The following is a 20,493-nucleotide window of genomic DNA, read 5'->3' as shown; positions in this document are numbered from 1 at the left end:
CTTCCCTACTCTTATGTTATTTGAGAAGGGGATAGAGAAATATGGAATTTCTTTAAAAAATAGCCTGCCTACTCCTTTTGCTTCTCCTAGTTTGAGAGACCCTTCCATGATCCTTGAATGTGCTTCACCCACCAGTCCCCTAATTACTTTTTGGCCTTTCAGTCAATTTTATTTAACATTAGGTCATGAAGATTTTTAATATGTATCTTCTCCTATAAAATATTTACATAATATTGCTTTGGTTGTTTTGCTATGAGTTTTGGAAAGGAGCTAAACAAGAGTCATTATAAACTATTTTTTAATAGTATGGAGGTTCTTACTTGAATGATTAACCCTGACTTCTCAACCAAGATCTTGTTCATTTCCTCTGACTGCCTTGGCAAATCTCCATTTCAGGCTGCCATAAACCTGACATACCTCAAAGAAATCTCATACTTCCCTCCTTTTGGTTTCTCATTTATATCAGTTGCAGATTCTCAGCATTTTACATCAATTTTTATTCTTGTCCTCATCCAGCCTCTGGACTCCATCAGTTTTTCCAGACATCTCCAGCATTGACGCCTACTCTAAGCATATACCCAGTCATGCCTAATCTGCTGTCATTAGTCCTGCTGTCACTCTTCCCTCTAAAGTTAACATTGCATCACCCCTTGATCCTGAAGTGGCTGATTAGCTAGTTCATTTCATCAGTTAGTCAGTCAACAAATACTTATTGCATGCTGACTTCATGCCAGGTGATGTGCTACAGCCTGGGAATGTGAAACAAAATTTTGGCCTTCTGTGGTCAAGGTAGTTACAGTCTAGCCAATCACCTATATTTAAATTTGTTTATACATGGCCCATTTCCAAAAAGCATGTGAAGTGCACCTACCCAGTGTACTGGAAAGGAACCCTAACTATCACCAGTGATCTGGGGAAAGGAAAATGTTAGCAGCATCAAAGTTACGCTTGATCCAGGTGATAGCTCTGAATTACCACCACAGAATCTTTAATCACATCTCAGTATCCCTACTGAAAGAAAAAAAAAAAGAAGAACTGTTAGATTTGGAAATGATCTTGAATACCTGAGAGATATTAATGTTTTTTTCTACTATATTTTTGAGAGAAATTTTGCCCATTATTTTTTCTTTAAAGGAAAACTCCTTAAAAGAAAGTCCTGGTACCACATCTAGCTAATGATTTTCAATCTGCTCTAATGTATTTTAAAATGTGTTTTTAATTACTAAAACTTTGCTAAAAAATAATATGGGTGTGATACGTAAGTATATGAAGGTATCAAGGCAACAATCATCTGAAAGAATAAGGAATTTAAAAATAACAGGAAATAAATTTGAAACGTTAATATATAAGAAATGCTGGGGAAAATAATTGGAATTAGTGAATAAGTAAAAATTAATAGAATAAAAATTTTAAAAGCAAGCATATTAAATTTGGGGATAGGAAACTAAAATCTAATTTTAAGAAATCAACAGTTAAAACCATGAAAGGAACTCTCAACCTTTTATGTGAATATAAAGAATAGAATAAATGTAGCAGGAAAAGGAGAAATGGAAAGAAATAAGAAAGCATAAAACAATGAATGTTGGAAAGTAAGCAGACAGATGAAAAATAAGATGTGTTGGAAGTTAAAACACTGAGGCTATAAAGCCCTGGTTAGCAACATTATAAAAAGTAAAGGAGATAAGAACTAAGAAGGAAGGCATTCATAATTTTATCTTTTTGAGCTGTACTCTATACTTACAAAAATCGACATAGTAAATCAGGACCTTACTCTAGTTTCCGATTATGACACTCTAAGTTTCAACCTTGTTTGATTTTGATTTAGACCTTTAGCTAACCTTTCTTGACAAGATAAGCAGCTTCAGAATGGACAGATGCATACACTCAGTGGTTCCACTCCAACTCTGAAACCCTGGAGTGGCTGCAGACTGTAACAAGAGAGCATCTTGATTCCGTCCCAGCTGAGCAAACTCCAGTCCATCAGCATCTCCCCTGGAAAGTAGCTGCCACCCAAATACTTCCAACTTTGTCAGGGTGGCCTAATATAAGGGGATGATTTGGAAAATTGTTCATTCTACGTATTCCTCTTAAAAGTGGGTGAAATTAGGATCTCTCTTACCCAGGAGAATATGAGCTTTACTTAATAGCCAGCAATACCCTAGGTTTTTATAGTCTTTCAAGGATGTTTCGTATGTATATATGTGTATCACTCAATAGTTCAAAGACAAATGTTTAAACTCTCATAGTACTTCCCCCCTTACACCCGGCTAGTTGTTGCAAAAGGTCATTTGAATGGGAGAATGTTCTGTTCGTATGTGCAACACCAAATGCAAATTGTTATTTTTGGGGTATAAGGCCATCATCCAACATAGCATGTACAACCTAAAGAGCAAAGCAGTTGTTTATATACCACTATTTTCAGAATGAAATTCTATAATTGGGCATGCTGCCTTATTTATACTTAAACTATGTTGATAAATTAGATAGGAAATTTAAATTTACTATATTTGGCCTTTGAGGACATATTGGGATCAAAAATTTGGAAGAAATCATCAAGAATATTTTATCATTAAATATAGGTTTGATTTTAGATTCCTATGTTCATTAGTAACAGTGAACAATCCTGTTATTAATAATTGTATGTCTAGAAATCTTATAACCATCAAAATTGCTCCTAATTTTTGAGGGGGCAAACAATGTGAAAAGCAAAATATACTCAGATCTTTCAGTGTCAAATTTGTAAAGTTTCTCCAAAAGTGGAAAGAAATGTTTATAGGAGTATAGCTTTCACATCATTTTGACATTCACACTTAATTCTCACAGTCATGGTTTGAGTTAGGACAGTTTATTATGTCTACCTAAAAAATGAGGAGCAAGTTAAAAATGTGACCTGCAGAGCTGGGATATAGGAAACCCAAGAGTTGGGACCTAGCGATCATGTCTGGACCTTGGGGTTCAGTTCAAGTCTTGGCTCTGGTGCCTAATGACCATGTGACTCCAGGCAATAGTCTCCAACCTTGCTTCAAAGTGAAGCTGATCATTCCTTCCTCTCAGCATTATGGTGAGAATCAAAGGGCATGACCTTTATGAAAGCATTTTTGAAGCTGTAAAATGAACTATATAAATAAAGTAGGCCTTTCTTCCCCCGCTGCCCCCAGGACTAAAACAAAACAAAAATCTATTACATTAGCACCTTGTTACTACAAAGGAACAGCTGTGGAAAGATGGTTTGAGTTTGTAAACATGTCATTTAAAGGTTTATTTAGAGCCTAAGAATTGCCAGAGGCACAGAACATGAGCCCAAACATTCCCTTCCGTTGCCCATTCTCTTTCTGCTGTAGCTGATCTGACTTTAAGTTGCTTTCATACATGCTTTCGGGGGTCCCACTTTGACTTTACTGAACTCATTCTTCACAGGAAGGCATGAGGATGGGTTTAAGAAGTCAAGCAAACATCCAGAGAAGAGTACTCTTAGATTAATTTAATTGCTATCTCTTCTGAAAGGTTTCCAAAATTTCTTCATCCTACCTTTATCCTTAGTCAAATTTTGCTGTTTCTCAGATTTCATTTTTCTTAAAAGTATTTGAAATTCTAACTGATTTACTTTTAGAGCTTCAGGTTTATTTTTTCATATAACTCCTGTTTCAATACTTTTTTAAAAGCAATAATCAGGTGTATGCTTTGTCAGATCTTATGTGCTAAGCATGACTGGGAGAGGCTGAAACCAAATAACTCACGGTCCAAGCTCTCTCTTTCAGCTCCTAAGGTATTCCAGCGTGTTACTCTGAAGCCAAAGACATCACCAAGTCCAGAAGTGTCCTATACGTCACCTGGTAAATGCTTTATTTCATGTTTAAGTCAAATGCATTCTACTGTCACATTCTACTGCAATGAAACATGAGGAAGGATGAATATATTTCATTTATGTTCAGATACTATTCTGTGTCGTGCATGATATAATCATTTCAAAGTGTTCATAAGAGTTCCGTGTGTGCTCCATTATTTATGTAAACATTGATATAATCCAAAGGCAGAGAATTATGCCAAGGGTAGAAGACGTCTCTTTTTTTCTGACTTATAAAAAATAACCTAGAATTAAGGGTAGAATGCTTTTTTCTTTTCTGACTTCTAAAATATAACCCAGTAATGTTAACTAAGCGATGCTCACGTTTCACCAAAATAAGATAAAGAATTGGTATTTTCCCACGAAAATGATAAACTGTTTTGCAAATGGAGGAAATGATGTTTAGCCATTTTCTTGGCTTCAGAAATTTTACACTATTCAGCATTGAGGATTTTTTCCCCTTTATTTGAGGTTTTTTGTTGTCTGTTTTTAATTCTACTTTCCCAGTTCATGGAGCAGTTGCTTAGGAAATTTGTTTCACACACACACTAAATGATTTCTTTCAGTTCAGTTCAGTCATGTCCGACTCTTTGCGACCCCATGAATCGCAGCACGCCAGGTCTCCCTGTCCATCACCAACTCCCAGAGTTCACTCAGACTCACGTCCATAGAGTCAGTGATGCCATCCAGCCATCTCATCCTCTGTTGTCCCCTTCTCCTCCTGCCCCCAATCCCTCCCAGCATCAGAGTCTTTTCCAATGAGTCAGCTCTTCGCACGAGGTGGCCAAAGTACTGGAGTTTCAGCTTTAGCATCAGTCCTTCCAAAGAAATCCCAGGGCTGATCTCCTTCAGAATGGACTGGTTGGATCTCCTTGCAGTCCAAGGGACTCTCAAGTCTTTTCCAACACCGCAGTTCAAAAGCATCAATTCTTCGGCGCTCAGCTTTCTTCACAGTCCAACTCTCACATCCATACGTGACCACTGGAAAAACCATAGCGTAGCTACAGATTTATTTATTGCCTATCATTTGAGAAGGTTTTGGCCTGTTTAGGGGGGTGGATTATGTTGCATCTGTGGGAGAAGTCAAGGTGGGGACTGCAAGGACCCAGACATTTCTCCAGATCCTCAAGTGATCATAAGGAGCCTCTGTTAGCTTCACTAAGTAGTTCATTGTTAGTTCACTAACAAGCCAAGCCAAATTTTTAGCCAGAGTATCTGAGAAATACTACAGGTTTTTCCCCCTTTTTTAAAGAGAAAAGTTCAATTATTATAAATTCTTAGGTGGTCCTAGAAGATTATAGAACATTCCTAGAACCAAAGCTTTTCTGAGCTGTAGCTTAGACTGATGGCATTTTGGAAACAAGGGAATTCACTTGCTATCATGGTTTCCTGGTTATGTAAGTGGAGAATGTTTCTGCTGCTGTGGAGTGATTAGGTGGTTGCAGGTATTGATAGTCCACAAAGAGCCTTTTTGCCCTGAAGTCCAGAATGTAAATTTGTACCGCTAAAAGCAAAAGTCATATTATAAACACCAATAAGAAAAAAGCTTATATTCCCACTGGCAAAAGGTCAACTTCTTGTTTTCAACTGTGGAACAAATATGTTAATGGAGATGGAGTCATCAGAGATAATGACAGTATATGTGAGTGGTTTTATTACTTTTCCTCTTCATTAGAAAAAGTAATACTATCGGTTCTGATATGACATAATCTCATTAAAGTAATATATCTAATAGTTAAACTTTTCTTCTTTTTAAATATCTAATATTTACCTTACTTTCATCAATACCTTATTTTTCACACTCTAACTCCTAAGTTTGAGCCTTGGAACAGCAGCACAAACGCTCCCCATGGAGCCTTCATTAGGCTTATTTTATTGACGCTCCAGTTCCAAGTGTCTCTAGACCTGAGAGTGAACTGTGTGTCTAAAGCTGGTGTTGGTCCTGCCGTTGTGTCCATCAGGGGTTCCCCTGTCACTCCATGGGTGTGATGCTACAGGAAGAAACATAAGGCAATCGTTTCTACTTTTCCGTCTTCTCCCAAGTATTTAAACAGACTGGATTCAAACAGTTTGGGGGCTGAACCTAGTCTCAGGTTTGCTTCCTAAGGAGCCCATGACTTTGTTTATTGGCTCCTCAGAAAACAGGGTAAGTTACATGTAAACATAATGTGTGCTGGTATATCCTAGAGAGACAGATGCTCTGTAAAGATGTAAAATGTACTGACATCGGGACGTAGTTATGTTTTAACATGATGTTTGTCTCAATTCTAAGTGATGTCAGAAGTGACAAAATTGAATTTTAGTCAGTCTCAGATTCTCTGTACAGCTCTTCTATTCCATAGATGCCTAAGCATAACACAGCTTTCATCCAGTTAGACTTTAGAGAATATCCAGTCACTCAGTCAAATTAACTACGGTATTTAATCAGGAATCTAGACACACTGAGCCTACACAGCATGTCCAGAGCCAGAACAGTACTGGCTTTTCTTTTGATCTGCCTTGGAGAAACGCTTTCAAATTCAGGGCAGAGGACTCACTCTGATGCCTGGTTCAGTGGAGCTGTGCCTTCTTTATAGATTTTGTTTCTGTACCAAAGGCTGTCTTGGCTATGTGGAAACTTCTGTCACCACAGAAATATTTGGATAGACTTCAGTCATTGGAAGCAAGCCAGGGGGAAAAAAAAATCTAGATTTCAGCAAGCTATCCAACCCTGCAAATGCTCTAAACTGCTCTTTGGTAGATTCTGATTTGCAGCATTTTTGTAGTTAGGAAAGAAGGGATGAATGCTGAAATGTCTTTTGGAGATGGAATTGCTAGAATGCAGACAATGACTGAATGGTGTTATGGAGAGAAAGAGGACACAGTGATTTCCAGCTTAGGCAGGTGGTGGTGGTTTAGTTGCTAAGTCATGTCTGACTCTTGGCAACCCCATGGAATGTAGACTGCCAGGCTTCTCTGTCCATGGGGATTCTCCTGGCAAGATTACTGGAGTCGGTTGCCATTTCCTTCTCCAGAGGATCTTCCCCACCTAGGAATCAAACCTGGGTCTCCGGCATCGCAGGTGGACTCTTAACCAACTGAGCTACCAGGGAAGCTGGCTTATGCAGGTGGTAGATGACAATATCATTAACTAAAGCAGGGAACACAGAGGGAGGACTAGGTGCTAGGTTTGGAGGGCCAGTTGGACTGGTGGTTGAAATGAATTTTTGGCTTTCTAAACAGAAGTCAGTATTTAGGATGTAGATTTGGGAGCCATGTGTCTATGTGTCTACTATGTATAGAAGGTTCTTAAATTTTGAGGGAATGATATCATCCAGGAGAAGGTACAGACTGAGAAAATAAGAGATCAGACATCAAAGTCTTTGAGGACATGGTTACATTTAAATAGTGGATAGAGGAAGGAGGAGCCAGCAGAAGATTTGTCAAATGATCAGAGAGTACCAGGAAAAAGGAACTCAGGAGGCCAGGCAGGGAAGGAGGGCCATGAGTAACAGTGAGGAGGAGGAGGCCAGAAAAGCCACTGGCTTTGACAGTGCAGGTCTAGAAGCCTGGGCCTGAAACCTGTGGGCCAGTGCTTCAGAAGTCAGAAAGGGATTGTTTGAAGGGGAAGCCATGTCAAGGAACTGGTTATTAATTTTAGGATGTTGGAACTCTTGAGTTGTTTTATGGGTGGAGAGCGAAGAATTCATAGATAAATGAAAGTATGGACTAATAGAGAAAAATATAAGATAATAGAAATGATAGAAAGTGAAAGGTCCCAGAGGAGACACGAGGGAGGCCGACACAAGAGCACAAGCGAAGCTCTGAAAGTGGTCTCTGCGAGGAAGACCTGCTGCCTCTCAGACTGTGCCTCCAGGTCCAAGGTTGGAATAAAGGCAGTAGCACTCTGGACATGAAGGAGGTGTGTGGTCTATGTGTATTACTTATCTGTGACAATATCTTTGTAGGCTGTTGCAAGGGTAAAGCTCTCTGAAGATTTCTTAGTGCACCATCTCCATCAGAGAGCAACACCTTCATTCTCCCGTCTATTCTGACAGAACCCTCTTGCATGTTCATTCACATTTGTCCATATTAGACACTTTCATTCACAGTTGTCTTCTGGTAGTTAAATTTTTCTTTGAAGAGATGCCCTTTATTTAAAAAAGTAGTTACTATATATATAACTGGTAAGTTAATTTGTTTGTTAATATAAATTATAAATTGGCTAATACAAATGGGTCTAAAATATAATAATGGTAAATATTTTAATAAGGAAATCAAAACTGCCTTCTCAGTTAAATTGTCATGATTTACACTCATACGTTTCCCCCAACATGGAAGATTTAGGCTTTTAGAATCATGCTCTTATTCAATTTAATACACAACAGAATGCCACATAGGGGAAAAGAAAAAAAAAGTTGCATTTCTTGGAGCTGCCATTGACCAAATAAGAGAATGATTCACATCCCTTTCCTGTGAATATTTCTAGTTCTTTCCTTTCCACTGATTTCACCTGCTTTAGAACGTCTGGTATGGCAGTTGTTAAATCATCACTTCATGGTTAAAACGTGCCAGTGGCAGCAGCAGGAATCCACATTATGCTTGTCTGAATTCCTCAGGAAACTCAGGCAGGCAGCAGGTAATGTGTTTACAATATGGTGGATTTATTGGTAGCACATTTCTTCTCAGCTTTTCCCTTCCTTAATCCCACCTCCTCTCTGTGCAGTCTAGCTCTGGAATCAATTAGGATGTTTATAAACTACAGGCTGCTTTGTATGGCCATGACCTTCGCAGAGCCACATCAAAGTGCCTTCTCCCTCACCCTACAGATAAACAGTTAGTTTGATTTACGGCTGGAAATTCTTCATGTTTTACTGCTTGAAACTTTAAAAAGACTACATAGCAGTGGTGAAATGTTCACCATTATGATGGGTTTTCTCTAGCTTTGTCCACCACTAATCTTTTTTGAAGTTAACCTTTTTAAAACAAACAAAAATCCACATTTCAATTTCTCCTGGTCATTATCTTTTAGCTCACAGAAGTTCTAATAGAGTTACATTTCTTTCCAATGGACCAAATTCCACAACTGTGATTTCACTGGTACTTACTCAGTGGCCTAGACTAAGAACAGATGTGACATCCACATTAAATGAAATCTCCAAAAGCCATAAAAGAAAATGAATGTCCATTTTATATGATCTTTTTTCTGCACAAATGGTAAAATTGTGCTTGTCCACTTTGTGGTGCAAAAGTATTTTCTTCATCTTTCTCAGAGGGAGAATTCTAGCCTGAATCCTATTTTTTTCCCCTCCAGATGCAAGAAAGTTACAGTGTGTACCTAAGGGTATTTATGAATTTAGTGTTGTAGGAAAACTTTTCAGTAAGTGAGTAGGGTTGACAAGGACTTCCTTGTAGGGAAACTGAGTCAAAGAAATACATTATATTGCTCCTGAAAGGAGATTTGCCATAGAAATTTGGTATCAACAATAGGCAAGTCAACCTGATATTTTCCCCAATGAGAGATAAGGCATCAATTCCCAGCCTAACATTTTTCCAAAGTAGAACTGGACACAGGTATTAAAAATATACCACAGATCAGAATTGAATATGAGTAGGCCTGTAGTTTAACATACATTTGTCTCCCTTGTCTTCATGCCAGGAGGCCCTAATACTTTCACTAAGAATGACAAAAATGGCAACCTTTATCCAAGTTTACTACTTAACAAGCACTCTCATCAACTTTACCTGTGATGTCTTCTCAAGAGTGGCTGATTCCTTTTGCTCTATTTTTCTCCCTACAACTATTATGCCTTTTAGAATAAAGTTTTGTTCTCTTTTTAGATCCTCAAGAGTTTTGCTTCTCTTGCCGTTTCTCCCTATTTTCAGCCCATTTCTTTAAAATAATGTTTTCTATTTCTGTTGATGGAATTTTAGCAGGAATATCACAAGGCAGCTAAACACTTCAGACAAAAGCTGACTTCTTATTTTGAAGAGAACTTAGGGAGATAACCTTCTTATGTTTAATTACATTAGTTTCTTCTTCCTTTTTTTCCCCCTCAATGGAATCTTCAAAATAAACCATGACCAACTTTGTTTTACTGCCACTAGAACCTTCCCTAATACACTGACATTTTTCCATTTTGGAAAGACAATCCTTTTCTTGCCTTAGTGTTTTAGCCATTGTGAAAATATCTTTACTTCATTCATGCTTCCCAGAGTTTTATGTCTGCGGGTTGAGTTTCACTCCAGGTATGGCATTTAGAATACACAATGTTTTATAATCTTTTTCTTTCAGTTCCAAGAGATGTGCTCCTTCCCCATAAGCCAGACCCCGAAGTCTCTCAGAGCGAACCTGGTAAATGAACTTTTATTCTCCCAGTTAGGAAGTGTATTTTTCAAAAAAAAATATTCTTGAGGCAAATGTATTTTTGTAATGAGGGTGATATGCAGAAGAAGCTCAGAGAAAATTTCAGATAGAAAATGTGTATTTCTTTAGAGGAAGATTTAATCATGCAATCTGCTTGACATATTTCCCCCCATGAGGGAATAGGGTATAATTAGTTTATTTTCCCTGAAAATGTTTTTATTGAATAGGAAATCATGCTAAAGCTATAAGATATAATTATTAACTGAGTCAACCATTTTCACCTTTTTTCAGGATGTAAATATAGCTACATCCAAATGTGAATGTAGTTTTAAATTTAAAATATGGGTGCCTACCCAAATTTTCCTCATAGTGACAGTGAATGAAAACTTTGAAGTTTTAGCTAAACTAAGTTCCCTGGGTGTCACCTGATATATAGAATTTTCTTATATTTATTCTGATTCTCTATGAGAATGTTTAAATGTTCAGATGGGTGCATTGTAGAGACTCAGAAACTAGTTTACTCTACGAGGTAGTAATTCTCATAAATATATTTCTTGGTTTGCTTTTGGCCTAGTTCTGCAACCTGTTACCTTTAGAATCCATCTGCCAGAGACAACTCTAGGTAATGGTTTTTCCATTTGACCCACTCTAATTATTTTCCTGGCTGCCATCAAGATTGCAGGTCTTTCTCAAACAATCACATTGAAACATCCTCCCTTCTCAGTCCTCTTCATTGTTTCATTCTCATTCTCATTATTTTTCCCCTTTTCAGAATAGAAAGGCAGTGGTTTCATTGTTTTAAAGGTTTGCTCTGAAGACCAATTTAAGAACGCTCATTACCACCTTCATCCTCACCTACCTCATTTATCTGTGTTCAAAATGACCCCACCTTACTCATGCCCATATAATTAACATTTCTGCTGGCTTAATGGTTCTCAGTTGTGGCCTTAACAACACACTAGCGTGCTGTGGAAGGCTCTGGCAAGTAATTATTATATATCTCAAAATACTAAAATTTGCCACTGGTTTATTTTTAAAAATAGATTTGAATGGACTCCAGATGGTTGCTACAGAGATGATATCCTCTCCTCTGGGTGATCCTGTGTGCTCTTTTGGAGGGGAGAGATGCAGCTGACGGACCTAGAACCATGTCTAAACCATACCCATCTTAACCAGGCATGGTCATGGAGTGTGTCAAGAACTGAATGTTGTTTATTATCTATCCAGGTGGGGGGAAAAAACAGTTGAGAACCATTATCTGGTATTCCACAGGTTCCATGCACACTTAACTTTCTTTTCCATGACCCACTTAATGTTTGCCTTTTTGTATTTCAAGTAACAGAATCTCATGTAATGTTATTTTGGCTGGTTTCTGGCTTTTGAATCTAAAGATTGACAGCCTTGGTACTTACTTGTCTTTTCAGCTCCTTTAGAGACACGAGGCAGCCCTTTGATTCCTATGATTTCACCAAGTACTAGTCAAGAGGAACTACAAACCACTCTTGGTAAATTTTGCTTTGATATTCAGCCCAATGAGGACTTAACATTTTAGGAATTGCCCTTAAAGTAGCCATACATATGGTGTGTTCATGGTATTCCAAACAATAGAGGATCTCTTTTTATCACTGTAAAAGATATCCATTTAACTTGATTCTTTTACATTAACTGTGTATTTGTCCTTCTAATATTTATGCTGACTTCCAATACAAGATGAGAATGTTTTAAAACATCTTAACAAAATTTCAGGAAAAACAATCTTCCCAATATATGTATAATTATGGCTGGTTTGCGTTGTTGTATGGCAGAAACCAACACAGCCTTGTAAAGCAATTTCCTTCCAATTAAAGAATAAAAAAAAAAAAAAAAACCTTCCCAGTGTATATCAATGCTATACGTTCTTGTTGCTTTTTCCGTATTTGAAACTGCATTTGGGAAGAAAAATTTTATTTTTGAAATCTGAATATCTTATAGTGTTAAGTGCAATGCTAAGCAATGGAAATCCCAAAATGCAACTGCTTTAAAGGTGAGTACTTACCTTGGAGAGATCACCATCTAATACAAAGATAGGATTTAGCAATAACTGTGCTTCCTCTGTGCTACCCAGTGTTCTACACATATTTTTAAATTTAAGACACATTACAAGTTTGTGGTGTAGATTCTATTGTCCCATTTTACAGATTAGAAAATTGAGGCATAGAAAGATTTTAAAAACCTGGCCAAACTGTAGAGCTAACATCAGAGCCAAACTGGAACCCACATTCTCAGTTGTCAGAGCTCCTGGAATTCACTCTCATATTATACATTACAATGAGATCGTAGAGAAATGAATGACACATTGAACAAGCAAACTACCTGGGAGTATCAGGGAAGGCTTCACAGAAGAAGTGGCATGTATGCTAGGTCTTCCAGTTGGAATGAGAATTAAAGGTATGAAGGGCTCTTCAGGTTAAAGAGAGATGGGGAAGAGGCACATACAGAGAATGGTAGCCAGACTCATCTGATGAACATGTGGGTGGCCTGGAGACACACAGGTGGATGGATGAATCAGGAAGACTGGTTGGAATGAGCTGGCCATGCTTTTGAGGAGTTTGGCATCAATGTCTTCACTGTGTGGGAAACCCTCGTTTGCCTGCGACTTGGCTGAACGTGAACAGGAAAGCAAGAATTCCCAGCTTGTGTCTGTTGGTTCCTTTGCCCTGTCCACACCACATCCCATGTAGCTATGTTTAAATCAGTGGCTTTTCTTTCCTCCCTTCATCCCTTTTCAGGTAAACCCATTCTTTGTGTGTGAAATAGTCACTAATCCCATTTTAAAAGGAATCCTTCTTGAAGGAAAATACTTAAAACTGAATGAGCGAATATATACTAATTGCCAAATATTTATCTATTATAGCTTAGGCCCTCAAAGTCAGCATTACCCATGAGAGGAAGTCAAAAGTACTTATCAAGAACCACTGCTGAATATGTTAATTATCTAAGTTCCACTTCTGAGTTTTTTGCTTCTTTTTTTTTTCACTATATCTTAGTTTATTGGGCCAACTATCACAATTATCTATGAGCAGAATCTAGATTATAAAACAGGCAGAAAATAAGATGACAGCATATTTATTTTCACCAAATATTTCCTTGGATCCAGTATGTGGCAAGGTGAACAGTATAATTTGCTCTGTCAGTATGATGTTGTAATTATTTCAAGATAATATAGGAGTGTTTATTTTGTTAGGAATAATGTGTCTGTATGTCAATAAACTTTGATTTTCATGTGAGATAAATAGAATATTTATTCTTATGTGGTGTCAATGCACATTATTTTCTATTATCTATTTTTTCCAGTTCACCTAAATAACTTGTGAAGCTCGAGAAATAGAAGGAAACATGAAGGCAATGATACATAAAACACGAGGCATATCCAAGAGTATAGCCATGTCCAATATCATTAACCAGTGATCCTGAACTAAAAGCTTTTGGAGATCCTATAAAAATCATTAATATAAAAGTTTAAGGAGACAGTAAATATGATAAATCAGAGTTATTAAAATGTACCAGTAGCTTTAAAATAAGATGATCACTAGGCATAGTTATAAATACAATTTACCCTTTTATCATTGCATGGGGAAAAAGAGTGTGGGTTTTTTTGTTGTTATTGTTGTTTTCAACTTGTTCATTAATGATATTTATTTAAAGCCATTCATCTTACTGTGTTTTCCCCAGCAGAAACAGACCAGTCTACCCAAGAACTCTACACAACGAAGATTCCACAAATGACTGAATTGGCAAAGACGACTCAGGGTAAAGCTATTTCCCTACCTCTGGATAGTAGCTTTTCCTTCTTTGTTTAAGCAGGAAGAAACTTTTCCTTTAAGAAACAGAATTTTCATCACAGTGAGTTAGTTTAAATTTGTTTCACTTCATAGGTACAGGACATGAGCCAAGTAGTAATAGTTATATGATTACCAGTTGAATGTAGGAAAGACAGTCTCTTTAGTTAGAGCTTTGCTTTTGAAGGCTAGTGTTCTTTGCAGTTGATGATAATGACTAAGAATGTAAGCTCCTGGTTTTTTTCCTTGCTTTACCTTCTTTCGCCTCATTTTCCAGATCTGATAAATAACAATCTGTGTTACCTTCCTCCTTCTCCTCCTGCGTTCTTTACCTCTTTTCCTCTTTGTCCTATCTCCAAAACTTGATGAACTCATTGATATTGCAGCCTGAGAAAGGAAACTAGTAACAAGAAAATCATTTTTAATGATGAATTAATATTAAAACATCCAGGAAGGTTTGCTCTGGGGTTTCCTTATATTATTTCTTCTTTCTGCTTTTTGGGAAGTCAACTCACTTACACAAAGCTTTTTCTCACATCTTCATGCTCTCAGACATCTTTCCTTTTTATATACTTCTTTCTTACTTAGGAGTTGCAGATTCCAGTATTTTCATGTTTTTTTTTCTTTTCCTTTTTTTTTCCCTTAATAACCCTCATTTGCCCATTTCTACCTCTAGCATGTGGAAGGAAGCCCCCCCAAAATAAGAGCAAATAAATTTTAAAGAGCAGCAGGACAAATTTAGTTTACTCAATTGTCAGTTATACTGGAGGGAGGGATTGGTAGAAGAAATATAGCAAAAGAGGAAATGATAATAAAAGAAATGTACCTTTAAGGGATATATTTTATAATAAGTAGAGCAGTACTTATTCTAAATGAACATGACTGAGAATACTCACTATGGTATAGGGTAGTTCTTGTAAATTTTCTAAGTGTTTTGAATTTGTTTCATTTTTATAATGGCGTAAATGTTAATTTTATTATTTACTTTATTAACTTTCTGCTTATTAACTTTTATTTATTTAAAAAATATGCAAGGAGCATAAAATGCTCCTTAAAATGCAGTAAAAATATGCAAGAAGTAAGGAGCCTAGTGTAACAGCAGTCTTCCCACACCCTCATTATCAGTTTCAGAGATTAACAGCAGGTGTTCAATCCTATTGCATCTATATCCCATCTTGATCTTTATATGTTTATTTTTTAACGTCTGGCTTAACAGAAGATAGCTGGATTCTCATAATCAAACACATTGATGTTTTTACAGCAAAATATGTATTGACAATAAACAGGATAAATATTCTTCAGGTTGTATTGCCAAATGAGAAAAAGATTTCAGCTTTTAGAGACTTGTAAATTTCAGAATTGAGAATAAAAGACAACAGGCATTTTTTTTCTTGTTTTTGCTTCCTCTTACTTTAATGGGAATATCAATATTTTTATCAAATTGCTTCTAGAACTTGGCTTTATAGATTAATTTCACAGTTGATTGGATGTATCTTCAAGATCTGATACCATTCTATGAATTATCTTAACATATTTATATAACGTACTGCATTTTAATCATTTTCTTACGTTCTGAGGATCCTTAACCTAACCTATGTGGCTCTGGGATCCACACTTTTCTAGACTTGTGCCAAGGACCTTTAAAGGGCGCTCACCAGGAATGCATTTCCAACATGACCCAGGCCAGTAACCCTGCTTGGGGGTAGAGGGTAAGCTTTAGTAACAGCACCCTCCTGTGTGTCCTAGATCAGCCTTCGACCCAACCCTCATAAATGCATGCCTGAGCATTGTGGACGAGGACGTTGATCCACTGCATTGTTTTTAGCGTGTTGTGCTTCTAACAGTAGGCATTAGATGCACAAGACAGCACACAGCAACTTGAGAGATGCTGTGAGAATGCAATTGTTCCTCTTGATCTTCACACTCCACCCATTCATGTACCTTGTGCTTTTTGGTCTCCGGGCCCTCAGCAGTAAAGCCCCAGTGCTCCAAAGAAAATTAATGCCTAAAACCTACAGCATGAATGTGCTAGTAGGATCTCCAGCACCATCCCTCTCTGCCATTCTTGCTTCCTTGTCTGCTGAGACAATTTCCTGCAGCTCTATTTGAAACCCTGACATATTCAAGCTTCTCTCCTTTGCTCCTCTTATCTCAACCCATGGTAGAAATCCATTGGCCAGAGGCATCCTGGGGACATTTTTTTTTTAAATCCTTACTTTATTTGGCTGTGCTGGGTCTTAGTTGTGGCATGTGGGATCTAGTTCCTGGACCAGGGATAGAACCCGGGCCCCCTGCTCTGGCGTCATGAAATCCTAGCCACTGGACTACCAGGGAAGTCTCTCTACCAGGGGGCATTTTGATTATTTATTTCAGCCCCCTGATCTTTATGCCACCCAGAGAAATATGTACCCTTCTTTCCCTCCCCCAATACTGGGCAGAACAGAGGTCCTTAAAGGTATTTCTCCTATAATCCCTGTTTGTCTATTTTTTATGTTATTTTTAGTATTCTTTTTAAACAATTTTATAAAACTCTTTAGATATGAAGCTATCTTTTAAATTTAGTTTTATTATCAGTCACCAAAACCTATGTCGAGATGATATTTACAATATTATATCCTCACAATGTGTCTTTGTCTTTTATTTTTTAATTTAAAATTGAAACCCTCAAGCAGTTTTCTCAAGGCCCTGTATTATCTAGTGATAAGATATGTAATTCACAGCCTAAACTTGTTATATTTCAACTCCTTTATGAAAAGTTCTTTCAAAATATAAGTAAAGACTACAAAAAAAGAAAAAAACCAATTCTGACCCTGTGGCTTAGAAATAATAAATGTAGTACTGATTATTCTGTGTTCTGCTCAAAGTTTCTTTTCTAAAGTTTTAAAATTTATATATATTCTAGAATGATAGTAATAGAGCCATGATTCTTTATATTTCTTAAAGCAAAGACAATCTAACATTGAAGAAATTAACAAGAGAGCTGAAGTATGTTCAACTGACAGGGAACCCTACCACTCTCAAAGAAAATTGAAGAAAAACATTTGCAAGTCATCACCACATATTTTAGGGTGTGTGAGAACTGATTTCTTTTAAAATAACATCAGTTCCTCTGTTCACTCTAGTTATTACATGTTGAAAGTCCCATGTTAAACCTGCAGAGAATTTCAGAACATGTCTGCTATTTTTGGCCTGAAGTTTGGCAAAATTCTGCTCATCAGTCTTCACATTGGAAGTTTATAAATGAGCTACATTATAATATGTTTTGCAGGTGTATTTTTTTTAATGCGGTAGGCAAGGCATTTGCTGATTTATGGTTACATAAATACCCACTCAAGATGTGAACAAAATCATTGAAACAGTGTAATCTAGTTACAAAGTGTGCACAAAAATTTTTTCCAGTCTTAGCTAAAGCATTACCAAGAACGTTGGCGGCAGGAGGCAATGTAGTGTGTTGAGGCAGGCAGAGGAGGCAAGATGAGGATAGACACATTCCAGCATGGATGCATACTTTAAAAACTTATAGAGGAACTTCCCTGGTGGTTCAGTGCTTAAGATTCCACCCTTCCACTGCAGGGAACTAGTGTTCAATCCCTGGTTGAGGAACTAAGATCCTGCATGCTATGTGGCCAAATATATAAAGAAAGAAGAAAGAACAAAATCACACATTTACAGAGTACTGGTTTGTGTTAGAAATGGAAATAAAAAACATAACCTTTTAAAAAAAAAAAAAGGAAAGGAAAAAAGCTTAGGGACCAAAAATATTTCAGCTGAATTTCTCATGAGTTTTCCTGCTTACAATGGTTACTCATTTTTTAAAGGTGTTTAACTAGTCATCATTAATGGTTCTCACTGTGTCAGGCCCTGGATAACAGGAGCAGAAAGTAACAAGGTAGCATGTTGGTCTCTTCAAATTATGAATATTTGATCTTTCTCACCCTCCTTTGATGAACAGGACCCAGAGGTCATTTACGTTCATCCCTAAAGCTTTACTGGAAAAGGAAGTAGCAACCCGCTCCAGTATTCTTGCCTGGATAATTCCTTAGACAGAGGAGCCTGGCAGGCTGTAGTCTCAGTTCAGCTACTCAGTTGTGTTCGATTCTTTGTGACCCCATGCACTGCAGCACAGTAGGCTTCCCTGTCCATCACCGGCTCCTGGAGCTTACTCAAACTCATGTCCATCGAGTCAGTGATGCCATCCAACCATCTCATCCTCTGTCGTCCCCTTCTCCTCCCACCTTCAACCTTTCCCAGCATCAGGGTCTTTGCCAATGAGTCAGTTCTTCACATCAGGTAGCCAAAGTATTGGAGCTTCAGCTTCAGCATCAGTCCTTCCAATGAATATTCACGGCTGATTTCCTTTAGGATGGACTGGTTGGATCCCCTTGCAGTCCAAGGGACTCTCAAGAGACTTCTCCAATACCTCAGTTCAAAAGCATCAATTCTTTGGCATTCAGCTTTCTTTATATTTATAGTCCAACTCTCACATCCACACATGACTACTGGAAAAACTATAGTTTTGACTAGACATATAGCAAAGTTAGCAAGCTTTTTAATATGCTATCTGGGTTGGTCATAGTTTTCCTTCCAAGGAGCAAGCATCTTTTAATTTCATGGCTGCAGTCACCATCTGCCGTGACTTTGGAGCCCCCCAAAATAAAGTCTGTCACTGTTTCCTTTGATTTCCCATCTATTTGCCATGAAGTGATGGGACCAGATGCCATGATCTTAGTATTCTGAATGTTGAGTTTTAAGCCAACTTTTTCACTCTCCTCTTTCCCTTTTATTAAGAGGCTCTTTTGTTCTTCTTCACTTTCTGCCATAAGAGTGGTGTCATCTGCATATCTGAGGTTATTGATATTTCTCCCAGCAATCTTGATTCTAGATTGTGCTTCATCCAGCCCAGAATTTCTCATGATGTACTCTGCATATAAGTTAAATAAGCAGGGTGGCAATATACAACCTTGACGAACTCCTTTCCCAATTTGGACCCAGTCTGTTGTTCCATGTCCAGTTCTAACTGTTGCTTCCTGACCTGCATACAGATTTCTCAGGAGGCAGGTCAGGTGGTCTGGGATTCCCATCTCAGAATTTTCCACAGTTTATTGTGATCCATACCGTCAAAGGCTTTGGTGTAGCACATAAAACAGAAGTAGATGTTTTTCTGGAACTCTCTTGCTTTTTCGATAATCCAACAGATGTTGGCAATTTGATCTCTGGTTCCTCTGCCTTTTCTAAATCTAGCTTGTACATCTGGAAGTTCACAGTTCACGTACTGTTGAAGCCTGGCTTGGAGGATTTTGAGTATTACTTTGCTAGTGTGTGAGATGAGTGCGATTGTGTTGTAGTTTGAGCATTCTTTGGCATTGCCTTTCTTTGAGATTGGAATAAAAACTGACCTTTTCCAGTCCTGTGGCCACTGCTGAGTTTTCCAAATTTGCTGGCAGATTGAGCACAGCACTTTCACAGCATCATCTTTCAGGACTGGAAATAGCTCAACTGAAATTCCATCACCTCCACAAGCTTTCTTCATAGTGATGCTTCCTAAGGCCCACTTGACTTCACATTCCAGGATGTCTGGCTCTAGGTGAGTAATCACACCATCGTGGTTATCTGAGTCATGAAGATCATTTTTGTGTAGTTCTTCTGTGTATTCTTGCCACCTCTTCTTAATATCTTCTGCTTCTGTAGGTCCATACCACTTCTTTCCTTTATTGTGCCCATCTTTGCATGAAATGTTCCCTTGGTGTATCTAATTTTCTTGAAGAGATCTCTAGTCTTTCCTGTTCTACACTTTTCCTCTATTTCTTTGCATTGATCACTGAGGAAGGCTTTCTTATCTCTCCTTGCTATTCTTTGGAACTCTGCATTCAAATGGGTTTATGTTTCCTTTTCTCCTTTGCCTTTAGCTTCTCTTCTTTTCTAAGCTATTTGTAAGGCCTCCTCAGACAACCATTTTGCCTTTCTGAATTTCTTTTTCTTGGGGATGGTTTTGATCACTGCCTCCTATACAATGTCATGAACCTCCATCCACGGTTCTTCAGGCACTGTATCAGATCTAATCCCTAAAATCTATTCCTCACTTCCACTATATAATTATAAGGGATTGGGTTTAGGTCATCCTTGAATGGTCTAGTGGTTTTCCCTACTTTCTTCAATTTAAGTCTGAATTTCGCAGTAAGGAGTTCATGATCTGAGCCTCAGTCAGCTCCTTTTCTTGTTTTTGCTGACTGTATAGAGTTTCTCCATCTTTGGCTGCAAAGAATATCATCAGTCTGATTTCAGTATTGACCGTCTGCTGATGTCCATGTGCAGAGTCTTCTCCTGTGTTGTTGGAAGAAGGTGTTTGCTAAGAGCAGTGCGTTCTCTTGGCAAAACTCTATTAGCCTTTGCTACTCCAAGGCCAAATTTGCCTGTTACTCCAGCTATTTCTTGACTTCCTACTTTTGCATTACAGTTCCCTATAACGAAAAGGACATCTTTTTTTG

The 20,493-nt window shown here is 37.8% G+C and overlaps 1 protein-coding gene across 50 annotated transcripts in view; it reads left to right on the top strand.

Moving 5' to 3' along the window:
• The window catches only part of ABI3BP (ABI family member 3 binding protein), a 293,247-nt gene that overhangs the window by 209,731 nt on the left and 63,023 nt on the right, over positions 1–20,493 (top strand). For 34 of the 50 annotated variants that reach the window (XM_069551792.1, XM_069551760.1, XM_069551701.1 and 31 more), the window contains 5 exons: positions 3,759–3,833; positions 10,119–10,178; positions 10,765–10,812; positions 11,615–11,695; positions 13,902–13,979. In XM_069551792.1, the coding sequence (XP_069407893.1) occupies positions 3,759–3,833; positions 10,119–10,178; positions 10,765–10,812; positions 11,615–11,695; positions 13,902–13,979 (342 nt within the window). The remainder of the gene's footprint in view (positions 1–3,758; positions 3,834–10,118; positions 10,179–10,764; positions 10,813–11,614; positions 11,696–13,901; positions 13,980–20,493) is intronic. The other 16 variants (XM_069551706.1, XM_069551661.1, XM_069551482.1 and 13 more) reach the window with 3 other exon arrangements.

Source organism: Ovis canadensis, chromosome 1 (assembly GCF_042477335.2).
Source record: "Ovis canadensis isolate MfBH-ARS-UI-01 breed Bighorn chromosome 1, ARS-UI_OviCan_v2, whole genome shotgun sequence".
In the NCBI taxonomy this organism is placed as follows: Eukaryota; Metazoa; Chordata; class Mammalia; order Artiodactyla; family Bovidae; genus Ovis; species Ovis canadensis.
The sequence above is the reverse complement of the archived record's forward strand: the minus strand, read 5'-3'. Positions and strand labels throughout refer to the sequence as shown.